Source organism: Tamandua tetradactyla, chromosome X (assembly GCF_023851605.1).
Source record: "Tamandua tetradactyla isolate mTamTet1 chromosome X, mTamTet1.pri, whole genome shotgun sequence".
NCBI lineage: Eukaryota > Metazoa > Chordata > Mammalia > Pilosa > Myrmecophagidae > Tamandua > Tamandua tetradactyla.
The window spans coordinates 54,423,680-54,438,630 of record NC_135353.1 but is presented as its reverse complement, the minus strand read 5'-3'; the positions used below and the strand labels follow the sequence as shown (position 1 = coordinate 54,438,630).

General features: G+C 33.2%; 1 protein-coding gene across 2 annotated transcripts in view; it reads left to right on the top strand.

Annotated features, from left to right (window-relative positions):
- Nucleotides 1-4,249: 4,249 nt before the first annotated feature.
- Nucleotides 4,250-14,951, top strand: part of HTR2C (5-hydroxytryptamine receptor 2C) — a 289,867-nt gene continuing 279,165 nt past the window's right edge. For both annotated transcript variants that reach the window (XM_077145475.1, XM_077145476.1), the window contains exons 1-2: nt 4,250-4,284; nt 9,251-9,564. In XM_077145475.1, the coding sequence (XP_077001590.1) occupies nt 4,250-4,284; nt 9,251-9,564 (349 nt within the window). The remainder of the gene's footprint in view (nt 4,285-9,250; nt 9,565-14,951) is intronic.

The window sequence follows — 14,951 nt, the reverse complement described above, 5'->3', positions numbered from 1 at the left end:
ATACATAAATAAAATAAAAACTAAATAAAATAATAGCAGAAAAATATAGAATTTTTTTTTAAATCTAGGCAGATAGGGAGTTTGATGACAGCTTCTACCACTTCTTCCCAGTGGTACCTCCTCCCTTCAAGTCCACCCATCCCAACTGCAGTGGCCAGCTGGGAACATCTTGTTCATGGCAGGATGCTGTTCCCCATGTGCAGTGCTGGAAGGGCTAGTTCAACTTTTCAGGTTGTGGGACCTGGTTGCAGTGTCTGGTAGAGCAGCTAATTGCAGTGCCTGGAACACTGCCACTCCACTATTTACCACACCCAACAGGGCAGCTATTCACAGCACCCATCCAGGTAACCTGTCCCAGCACCCAGGCATGCAGCTGTTCACAGTGGATGGCTAGGCACACCTCTGGTCTCCCCACCGGCCCTGGTGGATGTGGAACTGTGTGGGGAGGTTTCTCCAGCCAGTCCCAATCCCCCCAACTGTCTTCTCTGTATGGAATACTGAACACCCTCTTCAATCATGCATTCCCTGGAACTGCAGTCCTGATAACCTTTTCCTTGTCCCCTATCTTGTTCTACAGAGCATGGGTGAATCCAGCCAACCCTACTCTGCCATCTTCCCTGATGTCCCCATGAGTGAGTTTTTTAAAAAAAATTATAAAAAGCAAATCTTCCTAAATTTAAATACCTTAATTCGTATGTGTTATTTTTGTGTTTAGACAACTGTGAGAATTCAATTAGAAAAGACTGAGGGAGTCTAAGAAAATAACAGATTAAAAAATGTAATTACAGTTGCTGGCTATGTTTTATTTTCTCTCTTACTGATCGATTTTAGCCAGGCTTTTAAAATGTTCTGCTTCCACATCCCCCCTTTTTTAGACAATTATTTGCAGAGCGTTTCTCATGACAAAATATGATCATAATGACCTCATCTTTTAGGGAAACATATAATGTAGTATTGGTTACTTTACATAATATATATATAATGTACTCTTGTCTATCTTATACTTTCCCTAAACTTTTTTTTATATGGGCAGGCACCAGGAAGAAAACCCATGTCTCTGGCATGGCAGCCAAAAACTCTGCCAATGAGCCACTGTTGCCCACCCTCCCTAAACTTTTATTACCAGTCAGGGCACTTTCTATCAGGTTTAGTCAACTTCAAAAAATATAAATTTTAACAGCACAGAAAAAAATATTATTTTTCCCTCAAGATATTTCAGTTAATAAATTGGAAATATATATACCCCATATACTTTTGTGATTACTTCTTGTTCCCTCCCACTTAATGAAATGGGAAACTTAGAAAATGAAATTTTTCTTTGTTAATCTTTATGCTTATATTTCTCAGTAAATAACCATGAGAAAATATATGATATATTTAATTAATTTTTATAGGAATATATTATTTTGGTTTTGCATTTGCTGTTTTCAGTCCTGTTTGACTTCTTGTCAGTCATTTATTCAATAAACACTTATGGAGTTCTCTTTCAGTTTGTAAAAGCAGTTGGAATACAATATAACAGAAATGGAATGGTTTTTAAAAGAAGAATTTATTAAGTTACAAGTTTCAGTGCCAAGGTCATAAAAATGTCCAAATTAAGGCTAGTCTATAAAAATGTCTAAAATAAGGCATCACAAAATAGCATTTGTGAATGCTAGAAAGATACTTTGGCTCAAGAAGGCTGTTGATGTTCAGGGTTTTTCTCTCAGCTGGAAAGGCACATGGTGATGTCTGCTAGCTTTCTTTCCTGGCTTCTGGTTTCATGAAACTTCCCCAGGGGCATTTCCTTTCTTCATCTCCAATGGTCTCTGATTGTGTTGGCTGTGCTAGTTCTAGTAGCTCTGTTGGCTCTTTCTAAAATGGTTCCCTCTCAAAGGGCTCCAGTAAGCAACCTCACCTTGAATGGGTGGGGACACATCTCCGTAGAAATCATCTAATCAAAAGTTACCACCCACAATGGGGTGGGCCACATCTCCATGGAAAGAATAAAAAAGATCCTACTGAACAATATTGAATGAGAATTAAAGGACATGGCTTTTCTGGGGCAAATAACAACTTTAAACTAGCACAAGTGCCCACTGAATGCTAGCAGGAATGTACTATGTTGGGTAATAGTAAATGGGATTCTACAATGATCAAGAATATGGATAATTAAATGCTTAATGAGATGATAGTTGCTTCAAGTTATTGAAATGCAATCTCAACTTGTTTCTTATAATCTATTGGATCATGGCATATTTTACTACATCTTCAAGCCTTTAAATTATATTATTTTGGTATTTACTTAACTAGGAGCAGGATAGGACCTTTTTGTCTCACTTTATATATTTTCTGTCTCTTATTTCTACACATTCCCAGAAAATAGGCTAATGTTTTGTCTGGCAGTATTCTGTGGGACTGAAATGTCCTGGCTAATGCTCTGGCTAATACCGTTTTCTCTTTCCCACACCATATTCTGGGTATCTAGATGCCACATTTTATGCATTGTTGTAGTAAAAGGATGTTTTTGAGAGAAATTTTAGTTGGAGTAATACTGACAGACTGACAAGTGGAAGTTGAGAGGTAGGAAGAGAGAGAAAAATAAAATTTATAGCTTTAGTGACTAGCAGAATAGTGCTAATAGAAGAGATGGGAAACATAGAGAGGTGCAAGTGGTTTTAGTGAAACTGTATTTCCAAATTTATTGACGGTGCCAGAAAACACTAAAGAAAGATCATCAAAAGAGATTTTTATTATCTTATTTCAAGAAAATATTTTCAAATTGGATGAAACAAATAGCTATCCAATATTAAACCATGTGCTTCATGCTAGTCAGCACCCTTTCCCAGAACCACACATACACACACAAACTAAATTTTCTCATTGATGGCCCAGTGCATGTGAATTTAACAGCTTCAAAATCCTGACTTTTGTAGTAGCTTTAAGATCCAGAAAAGACTAAGGTTAAGTGTTTGGTTTGGGAAGAGAGTATAATGAAATTTCTAAGTAGAAGATATAGAAAAGGCAAGATGGAGAACAGAGGGGTTTATTCACTATATCACCACCTAGTAATCTCTCTGGCAAAAGAATCAGAAGGCATCTATGTTAGTAAGTAGATACCATATTGAATATTTCTTCAATGACAATGTAAAGATTGATTCTGACATGTTCTACTCTGTAAAGATGCTATTTCACTAGAGAGAAACAGAGATTCTCAGCAAATTTGCACCCAGTCTACCTTTGGCCAACATTTAACATGTTGAATACAGTAAGTGCTAAATGGTTAAAAATCTACTATGTAATTATTTGGTGGGATTCTGTGAAGCAAAAATGAATTTTTAAAAAAGTAGCCTATGTAAATAAAAGACAAATATTCTGAAATTCTTTGATAAGTTATTTGGAACGTTCTTCTGGTTTCTTTCTAGTATCTTAGAAGATACCTCTTAATCCACACACAGAAAAAAAATTATGTATTTTTACCTCAATAATCTAGTGCAATTAGCCATATGTATGCAATTTTCAGCATCACTCCACATGTACTGACTGCAACATTTTACTTGTTGGCTATTGACTGGTTGGTACATAGGGTGGTTCCTACAGTTTATGCAGTAAAATTAATCAACACATTTATTTTTATATGCCTCCTGCTGCCCTCTGGAGAATATTGATAGTGAATGCAAATGTTGTACTAAAGTTGTTTATGTAAATACGGTTTGCTTCCACTTGATTAAAGAAACCTAGTATGTTGTGCAAAATATGTTCTCTACCAAAATGCTTAAAGTTTATTTTAGCTTTCCCTGTCTCTATAAGAGGAACTCTTTTTACTTCAGTCATCACTATTAATATAGTTGATTACAAGCTTTTTCACAATGTTCTTATTTTCTTTCTCAGAACATTCGTTTGAAACTATATGGAAACCATAAGAAGCAGAGTACAAGCTCCATATAAATAAAATATACTATAAATTTAAAAAAAACTGTAATGGCTGTACATTGGTACATAAATGGAAAATCCACAATCTTTACCATTTTAAAAATCACATACAAAATATAATATGCATACCTGTTGGCTAAGTTATGTATCACTATTTGCTATATTCAAATAAATGCATGTAAGTTTATTTAATTGGTTGTTATCCAAGTTATGTGGACTCTTAACTAATTTTCTTTTTCTTTTCTTTTTTTTCCTCAGAAAGGATGATATGATGAATCCAATTTGTTAGTTAATTCCTCTCAACTTTAACCTGTGGTTGCTTACTACTGAAGCAGTCATGGTTAACCTGAAGAATGCGGTGCATTCATTCCTGTAAGAATGCTATTTATTACTTATCATTTTACTAAAAGTATAATTTGTTTGATAGCTTCAAAAAATGTTCATCAAAACACTTTTATGTGGCCATTCAGCTGTATTTGTCTCAATTTGCATTAATGATTTGCATCTCCAAAGCCTGTTTCCTATTCAAAACGAATTTTTAAAATTTAACTCTAATTAAACACACTATCTTATTTATTCAAACAAATAATATTGTGATAATTCGAATGAGTCTGGTGCTCATGGTTGCTTTCTCCGTGTGGTAAAACATCAAAAGGAGAAACATTCATTCCTTTTACCTCTGGCATGACCTGAACCACTAAGAGAATAAAGTATCTTAAAGGTGAGCCTCTGGTTTATGAAGAGTAGAAGAGGTTGAAGAAGAATGGACAGAAGGTGAAGGTAGGGGCTGAGATAGTTGTAGCTGGACAGAAGAAAACAACGGCTTCCTTGGAGGTCTTGATAATGGTGTCATATTCCTTTATAATAAGTTAAAGACCACAGAATGCAGCAAAAAGGGAGTAAGCAAAGAATAGGATTCAAGTATTGGGCAATCTTAAAACTGATCAAAACCAGATAGATCTTCTTTTTGTTTTTTTGCATGGGAAGGCTCCAGGAATTGAAACCAGGTCTCCAGCCCAGCAGGCGAGAACTCTGCCACTGAGCCACTGTTGCCTGCCCCAGGTGGACCTTCTTTTTAACATAGTAAAATGTTAGCTTGGGATTCTTCTAAAACTACTCTTTGAGGAATAGGACATGGACAAACAGATCCAAGACTCTATAAGCTCTTCTTTTTAATTAAACACACTATCTTCTGTCCAGCTACAACTATCTCAACCCCTATCTTCACTTTCTGTCCATTCTTCTTCAACCTCTACTACTATGAGAAATTTTATTTTACATTTATGAATTATTGCTAACGTTGCTTTAAAAATGAAAAAGTAATCATGTTTTAGTTTCAAATGTCATAAGCCTAGAGTTAAGAAGGGGTAGAATTTATCATATTTTAATTTATAGCTCTCTTTAAAAAAATTATTTCAATTCTACTCATGGTATTAAAAGGATCAAGGGGAGAGATATGTTATGTATGGGAAAACAATGATTTGAATGACTGTATAATATCTTTGATCACTACAGTTGAGAAACCCTGAATCTTCTTGTTACTATGTAGCCTCCTCTACAGTAACTGTAAAAGAGCTTACCCAGGAAAAATTTTACAGAGTACATCAACACTGGGTCCTGTAGAATATGCATCACTGTAGGCCATCTTGGATGTCATTGTAGTGATTATAATTTCATGTATGCATGATTCTTAGAGAACTAGAGAAAGAAAACAGGGAAAGGAAGGGATGAAAGGAAGCTATAAAGAAGGGAGAAAAAGATACAAGTATGAGAAAAAGAAAGGAAAATGATCCCACACCATGAGCCTGTGCCAACTCAGGATATAATCATTGGCCCATAGGCTGCCATATTTTTTCTTTTATGAAATTAAGGAATTTATCTATAACATTTTCCACTCTATTGAGAGAAATAAGGGGCCACTCATCTCTTTAATAGTGTTCATTATTATATGCCATACAAAAACTGAGTAGTTTTCAGATGTATTCAGACTTATAAATTTGACGATTATTTTGTTTACCCACTAAGAAAGTTAAATTGCATTATCATGAAAAATTTACTAGGAATTAATAAATTATTTGCATTGTTCAGAGAGAAATTTTGATTTTTGTGTACATATTTTATGAGACTCCTATGGATTTAATAACCATTAATGTAAGCTTTAACAGTATAACCTACATTGCTCCTCTTCTATAAAGTGCTTTATATACTTCACTGAGCACTTAAGTATCAAAAGTTAAGTTTAATTATAATACAGCAAATTATTGATTATAAAACAGTAGAAACTAAGATTCATAAAACCTTTCCCATGGGAAGTGCCAAATGAGAATTTGTTAGATTTTATTGAATTGGTAGTTAACTGTAGTATGATTTCAGGATCTATCTCAACATCATGACTTATATTTTATAATTTACCACAAATATACTTAGATTCTAACAACCTCCTCAGTAATCCAGTACTTGTCCTATGGACTCTTAATAAAAAAGAAAAGTGTTTCTGACCAGAAAAGATAGACAAGATACAAACTTAAAATGTTTCTCTACCCTCAAATTTTAAGATATTCAAATCATAAAACTCTTAATTGGTCACAGTTTTCCTTGTATTTCTTTCTGTTGTTCACAATTTTATCCTTTACTGCACTGCCAAAGAGAAATCTTAAAGGATTTAGGTGTTTTTGTAATTTACTTAGAAAATGTGAGGTTGGACTGCGAATTCTCATAGGATCTTACTCTCTAGGATTAAAGACAAATTTATTTGTGATTCTCCAACTGACAACTGAAGATGCACTATATTAGCGTGAGCATCAAACCTTGTGGGACTACCTGAGATTATTGTCAACTAACCTAAACTCCCCAAAAATGTCATAAGTACAAGTATTTCCTCTGCTCGCCCATAAAAGGCCTTAGATTTACAATTACTATCTGCCCCAGTTCTGCATAGATAGGTCTATTCTTGAAATAAGAGGGGACTTAAATTCTTGGAAAGTTCTCAAGTATATAAGTTCATAAATAGCTACCATAAACTAACTTTGTCCAACTTTGAAGGCAGAAAGGGTAAGTTCCATTTACCGAGGGCCTATTATGGCAACAGTACTATGTTCAGAACTTTACATATGCAATTTAATTTTCACAAAACCATATGACAAAGATCAGTTTCAATGTATAGATGAGGCAATTGCTGTTCTGAGAAGTTAATGACTGGCCAAATAATCCCTGAAGTCATTCAGTGAAGATATTGGCCAAATAACAACTGCAACAAATACAGTGATAAAATAGTCAAAGCTGAGAGCACATAACATTTTTTCCCATTTATTTGGGCTTTTATTTGAATACTTTCTATACATATTAATCACAGACTAATTATGATACCAATTATTTAATCATGTATTATGTTAGCTTATTTTTATGTTTTAGGAATAATAAAACCAGCCTCTGAAAGAATTTGCTGTTTATTTTTCATTATTTGATAAACATTACTATATATGCCCCTCCTTGATGATGTCTAAAATATCAGGTAGCTATCATTAATGAAGAAATTATTTTAAACTAGATGTCAAAAGTATTAGTTTTCTATCCCTTGTAGAATGAGAATGTCAAAATATTTTCATTATTTCTTAAATGCTTTTAAAGTTATAGAGGTATATTATCAAGATATTAAGGTAAGCCAAGAAAATTATTTATAAATATACTAGAAGATTATTAAAATATTTTTCTTTTGTTTAAACAATTCCAACAAATTTTTCAGGCTAAGTTTTCCAGTTTTGGTTCAGAAAGTATTTATATATACATATATAGTAGGTATAATATGATTATGATAATCATAGTCATCTAGTTTTACTACTATAGATTTACTACTATAAATTATTCTGATAATTGGCAATAAACAATGAGTTGATTAGATCACACATATACTTTCTTTACATAGAGAAAATATTTTCAGTTCATAGAACACGTGAATAATATGAGATTAAAACATTTAATTGAAAACTCATAGACTCTGGATATTGTAATGTCATGTGCTCTATTTCCTTGATTCCAGAAAGGATCTTACTTCAATTCTTTTACCCAGAAAATTATTAGGCTTATATTATATACCAGCAGAGGAAATTTTTCTATTACACATAGAAAAAGAATCCGATGTTGCTTAATATTCATTAAATAAGTATTTCTGCACATAAAATATACATAAAACAGCTATTCACAGAATATTCATGGCTTTAAAGTAGGAAGTATGGAACATGCTTGTCTGGCTTGTCTATTTTGTTAAGGAAAATAAATGTGTTCATTTTATTAGATACTTTGGGAATTTACACTTTGAGAGGACACTTATGTACATAACTCAGTAAATCTCATATCACACTTGGGAAATTTTGAGGGGATGTGCAAAAAACTACTATGTCTATTTCAGTTGCATTGATCCACCACCCAGCCTGAAATCCCCACTAGTAGAATCTACCATCATAAGAAATATACATTTTAAATGTCTTATGGAATTTAGTTCCCAATGTAGGGAAAGGAGCAAACCCTTAGATATTAGTCATCACTACAAATCATAATCCAGCCTAGAACAGGTCCAGAAAACATATGAGAGAAATAGGGAGTGCAGCAGATGGAAGGAAAGATTATCGAAAGACATTAAGAAAATATGGACCAGCGTAAAGTCACCCTGCAACTGTGAGAAGCTGGGAAGAGTTCTAAAAAAGAATGAATGTATACTGTTGCCAAAACCCAACTGTGCTTCTCCAAAATCATACCTGGAGTTGCCTGATGGCAATTTATTCCTCTTAGCTTTGGATCTAAAGATAACAACTTCCAATTTTCTTGTTAGGATACTGAATACTTAAAAGAAAATGCTCTTTCATTCCTTTGGGAATTAGTATTAATAAAAGAGAAGAGACCACTATAGAAAATGAAACAATACTATGGTTTCAAATTGTTTATACAGAGTAAAGTTTTAAAACACAGAATTTGGATTCAATGTGACCTAAGTATGGACTCTGGCCCTGCCGCTTATCGCCAAGGGAAAATTACTTTACTTCTCTGAATCTCAAGTTGTCCCATCTACCCATCTGGGTATAAATCTGTAGTGACATCATTAGATTGTTGTATGAGATTATATATTTCAGTAAGCAACGCACTCAACTTATAATAATCACTCCAGGATGTTAATATTCTTTGGATAAAAAGACAAAATTCTGAGGTTCAATTCAGAGAGTAGAAATGCGGGTGATGATGATGATTATGATTGTTGAAGGAGAAGCAATTATTTTATAAGCAATAAAATATGTACCTAATTGTTTTGTTTTGTTCTTTTTTTTTTTTTTTTTTTTTCAATTTTCAGTGTGCACCTAATTGGCCTACTGGTTTGGCAATGCGATATTTCTGTGAGTCCAGTTGCAGGGCTAGTAACTGACATTTTCAATACCTCCGATGGTGGACGCTTCAAATTCCCAGACGGGGTACAAAACTGGCCAGCAATTTCAATCATCGTAATAATAATCATGACAATAGGTGGCAACATCCTCGTTATTATGGCAGTAAGCTTGGAAAAGAAACTGCACAATGCCACCAATTACTTCTTAATGTCCCTAGCCATGGCTGATATGTTGGTGGGACTGCTTGTCATGCCACTGTCTCTGCTTGCAATCCTTTATGGTAAGTACAATTCTGTTAGTTTTTCATTCTCACTTGATGTCATGAACTTGGGTCAGGTATCATAGTAAACACTAATAAATTTACTCACGTTACTTGTAGCATTTGGAAGATGAAGGGAAAAAAGCAAAGTGTGTGAAAGAAAGAATTGGATGGGTGTACATATTTTTAAATAAATCAGTAGCAGATTCTTCACAAAGCAAGCTAGGATTTTATAGCATATTAAAATCATAAATAGAGGTTTTATTGCCCAATGTCACTTGTAAACAATCGATGAACAAGTGCCATGAAAAGGGCATGAAAGACTCTGACAGAAAAATCCCCCCACCTCTGTGTTCTGGGTAGTAAACATACCTAGTACCATCTCAAATACAAGGAGGGAAAAACAGTCTTATCATCTATAATAAATATATTTTCTATGATCATTTTTAATGTTTACAAACTAAAGTTCTTGTTACATAATAAGCACTCAATAACAGCTATTATTCATGATATCTAAAATGTACGTTTTGCAAGGAGATAGTGGATAATAAATGTAATTACTGAGTATATATGCAAGTTTACTCAATCACTATAAAATTCAGATATTGAAATTTTCTATATTTAGACTTTGGACAGGTTTTCCTTTTTCTTTTATTTTTATGCCATCTCTTCATTCTATTCATTTTAACGTAACTTTTGTTTCTGGTTAATATTTGTGACTAACTATCAATATCACTTACACAGAGCTAAAAAGTATCTTTACTATGAAGTTACAGAGCCCAGTTTGAATATAATTGCTGATATACTGTTTTTCTTCGCTATGCTACTGAAGCAGATACCATGAAAGGTGTTGGACATAGCAAAGGGAATGTATTAACTTATGAGTTTACAGTTTTGACACTGGGAAAAATGCCCAAATAAAACATTATCAAGACAAAGTTTTCTTCCCAAAGACAGGTTGCCAGAGATCCTGGACTCCTCTTTTACGTGCCAAGAAACATAATGGCATCTGCTGGTCTTTCCCTTATCTTCTGGGTTTTGTTGCTTTCAGCTTCTTGCTTTTGTGGTTTTCTCTCTCTCTCACTTGTATTCATCCCATAAAGGACTCTAATAAGAGAGTCAAGAGTCCTTTATAAATGGGCCATGCCATAACTGAAGTAATGTCATGAAAACCTACTTAGAATTGGTTTACACCAAAAGGATTAGCTTTAAGAACTTAATTTTCTGTGGTACTTACAGTTCTGATCTGGCAAATAATACTCGTCTCACAAAGGAGGGAAGACTCCCTGTTCCCCGCAGATCATAATGGAATTAAACCAGAAGGAATACTACCGAGAGTTTATCTAGTTCTTAAATCCTAAAAGATCAGTGCATCTAGAAAATAATCTCTCATGGGACTTAAGAATGAGTTTGACTATTCTACATATAAACAGACAACAGATGACCTTAATGGACATAAATAATATACTCAGAAAATGTTCTTTTTGTCACTGAGTTTCAATGATGCACTAATCTCAAGGCATCACTATTTTAACAGCTCATTTTCCTTCTTTTAAGCTCCACAATTATGTGAGAAAAGTTACCAGAAGTAAAATGTTGATTTAGAAGGTATAATTTGTTTCATGGAATCTGTCACACTTTTGCCAGTTTCTCCTTTAACCCGGGTTCATTTCCCGGAGCTTGTCCATGGCAAAAAAAATTAAAAAGGAAGAAAAATAGTGACTGGCTGAATAATGGCATCAGCACAAATCCAACCCTCTTAATCCATCCATTTTTCCCCAAACAATGAAAGTTACAAGAAGAACAGATTAAATTTAATGCAATACCACCACCAAATTTGGAAAGCTTTCAAATTTCAAATTATCTGTAAGTAAATATGTTTTACTTTCTTAAGGTTGTCACAACAAAATAATAGAAAATGGGTGGCTTAAAACATCAGAAATGTATTCTGTCATGTTTCTGGAGGCTAGAAGTACAAACTCAAACTGTTGGCAAGGCGATGCCCTCAGGGAAGGATCCTTTTGACTCTTCCTTCTTTCAGTAGCTCCTTGGCTTGTGGCAGCATGACTCCAATCTCTGCATTTGTCTTCACATGACCATCTTCCCTCTCTGTCTGTCTGTATTGCCCTCTGCTTATGAGGACATCAGTGATATTGGATTCTGGCCCACCCTAATCCGGTATGACCTCGTCTCAATTAATCATCTCATCTTAACTAATTACATCTAATTACATAGGCCTTATTTCCAAACAAGTTCTCATTTGCAAGTATCAGGGGTCAGGCTTTGAACATATATTTTGAGGGACATAATTTAAACACGACAGAAAAATAAATAGGAATACACAATGAACTGGCTATCTGTTAGACTTGCACCACATGTTATGTAGAGAAATGTCAGCCCATGAAAAACTGCACAAAACTAAGAAGAGGAGAACTAATAAAATGTTTAAGATTGATCCAAAATCACCACAATAAAGAAAGTCTACCCCAACTATGAAAATATGGAAAAGGAGCTCTGGAAGCTTATTCCATAGGAAAGGGATGTCAAATTGTGAACAAGACTCAAAAGACAGTCTTGTAAAAGCAGCTCCTTAGAGACATAAAAGCGTAAAAAGAAAGGGAAAGGTACTTTTCAAAAATCTTAAGGTGAAGGGAAAAAGAAGCAAGAAGGAAAATACCTTGCCCATTTACAAGACAAAAAAAATCAAAATCTAAGGACCCATGACCCTTCTGCCTTATTTCTGCTCCATCCCCAAAAGCCAACGGTAAAGAAATCATATTTACTTGCATTCAGAGAAAAGGTTGCTTGTAAACTTGGGATCCTGGAGCACATTCCCAAAGTAGCAGCCATATCAATAGAAATGCAGAGTATTAAGCAATCTTCATCTATACCAAATTACTATAAAAAGAAAACAGAACATGTGAATAAAAAAATGACCAAGCAGAAGAAAACTATAACAAAACACTTCAAACTAAATTAAATATCCTCAAACAAGCATTTTAAAGTATGAAAAATGCCTTGAATTCAAAATCTACAAACTAAAAATAGCAATGGTCAAAAAAATATGACAACACAAAATAACACAGTTGATTAAACTCAGGCCAAATAAAATAAAATAAAGAGTCAAAATCATATCAGAAATGAATGCTAAAATACAAGTGCCCAAGGAAGAATCAATTTAAAGTAAAACTTAATAAGTAGCATTGAAGAAAAAAGGTAAACAACAAAAAGAATGAAGATGAGATATAGAGCAAAGTAAAAAGAATCAGAGAGAAAGTGAGTGAAAATGAAAGATCAGCAAAAAAAAAAAAAAAGATCCAATGTATGTATAATGAGAATCCATAAAAAGGAAAAAAATAATAGAACAGAATTAATATTTAAAACTATAATCTGAGAAAGCTTTCCATAAATGAATATTGATAGAGGCAGCCCAGTATCAGAAATTTGACCTGGAATAAAGTTTAAAAAATTGACACCTTAAGCTTAAGTAATTTGATGCCTTCTTAGGGCACATAAAACATTCACAAAATTAATCATATATTAGTTCATCAAGAAAATATTAGACATTTCCACGATATAGAAATATTATAAAAACATTTTCTGATAACAATGCAAAGAATCTGGAATGTATTAATTGACAAAAATTTAAAGAGCATCTCATCTCAAAGTTAATAATAAATTAAACAACTCTTGATTGAAAGAAGAGATGCAAACTGAAATTACAGAATTTATTTTAAAATATAATAGCATGAATGCTGCATGTAAAAATCTATGGGGTAGGGTGGCACGATGGTGGCTCAGTGGCAGAATTCTCACCTGTCATGCTGGAGACCCGGGTTCGATTCCCGGTGCCTGCCCTTGCAAAAAACAAAAAAAAAATGTATGAGATATACTTAAAGAAGTGATCAGAGGATAATTCATAACTCCAATCACATTTATCAAGAAAAATGAAAGAAAGCAAATAAATTAAACACCCAGCTAACAACCTTGGAAAAGAATTACAAAGTAAACCAAAAGGAATAATGAGCTCTGGAAAAAAGGTAGAAAGCATAAATATACAAAATAAGATATGACATGGAGACAACTGTTGAAGCAAATCATGAGATTACATTGTAGAGTATATGCAAATAAAATTGAAAACATTGAAATAAATAATTTTCCACAGGAATCCAGGTAAAGAAAAATTGTCCCCATTTGATATGGAACGAAAGTGAATAATTTCAGTAGGAAAAATAGTAACTGTTATCAGGAAGTACACCACACAGGACACCAGACCCAGATATTTTCCTTGGGGAATTCTATAAAACCTTTAAAGACCACATAGTTCTAATACTGCATAAATTGTTTCAAAGCATTAAAGTTAAACAACCTAATTACATATTCTTCTGAAGCAAGTATAACTTTAATGCATAAACCAGATAAAGATGATACATAAAGGAAAATTATAAACCAGAATCACTCATCACTGCTGGTGCAAAAATACTTAATAAAATCTAAGCAAACAGAATCCATTGCCATTAAGAACATAACGCACCATGGCCAACCAGGATAATTTCCAATTTCCCTAGGTTTCTTCAATATTAGGAAAACCATTGATAAAATATATTAATATATTATATCAACATTACTACTAATTAATTAATTATTAATGTTAATATCATATAATAAAATATAATATGCAATACAATAAAATTTAATGTGTAATAATCACATATAGTTAATGTTAGTAATTAAAATTATGAATATTATTACAGTTATATTTCTGATACAAGTGCTGTAATATTTATAATGGTAATATTAAAATGTTAGTTGAAAAAATTATATGATTTATCTCCAAAGATGTCGAGTGCATAAGCCCTTGTCAAAGTTCACCCCTATGTCAGATAAAAATCACTTGTAACAAGAATTGAAACATACTTTCTTAATCTGATAAAATATAATTAATTTAGTCCTACAGCTAGCATCTTAATGGGTAAAAGCTAAAGGTTTTTATACTCTCAAAAAAAAAGACAAGGATATGCCTGCTTTCTTTTATACTCATCATTTTATTGTACATATTAGGAAATGTAATTAGACAAGAGAAATTAATTAGAAGTTAAAAAACAGAAAAATAAATAAAATTATCTCTATTTCCAGTACACCTTCAAAAACCCTAAAGAAATAAGTATAAAGCTACTCAAAAGTAAGAAGTCAGTAAGCTAGAAAGATAAAGCATTTATCTTTTTTTAATTTATTGATTGCAAAAATCAATATACTTAATATCCACAATTAACCAGCTGGGTAAACTCCCATTTATAACAGCAATCAAAAGACTACACTGAGGAGGAAATGGTCAAAACCAATATGAGGAAGACTTTAAAACATCTCTAAAAGACATAAAAGCGGGCGTGATAAATAGCATTCACTAT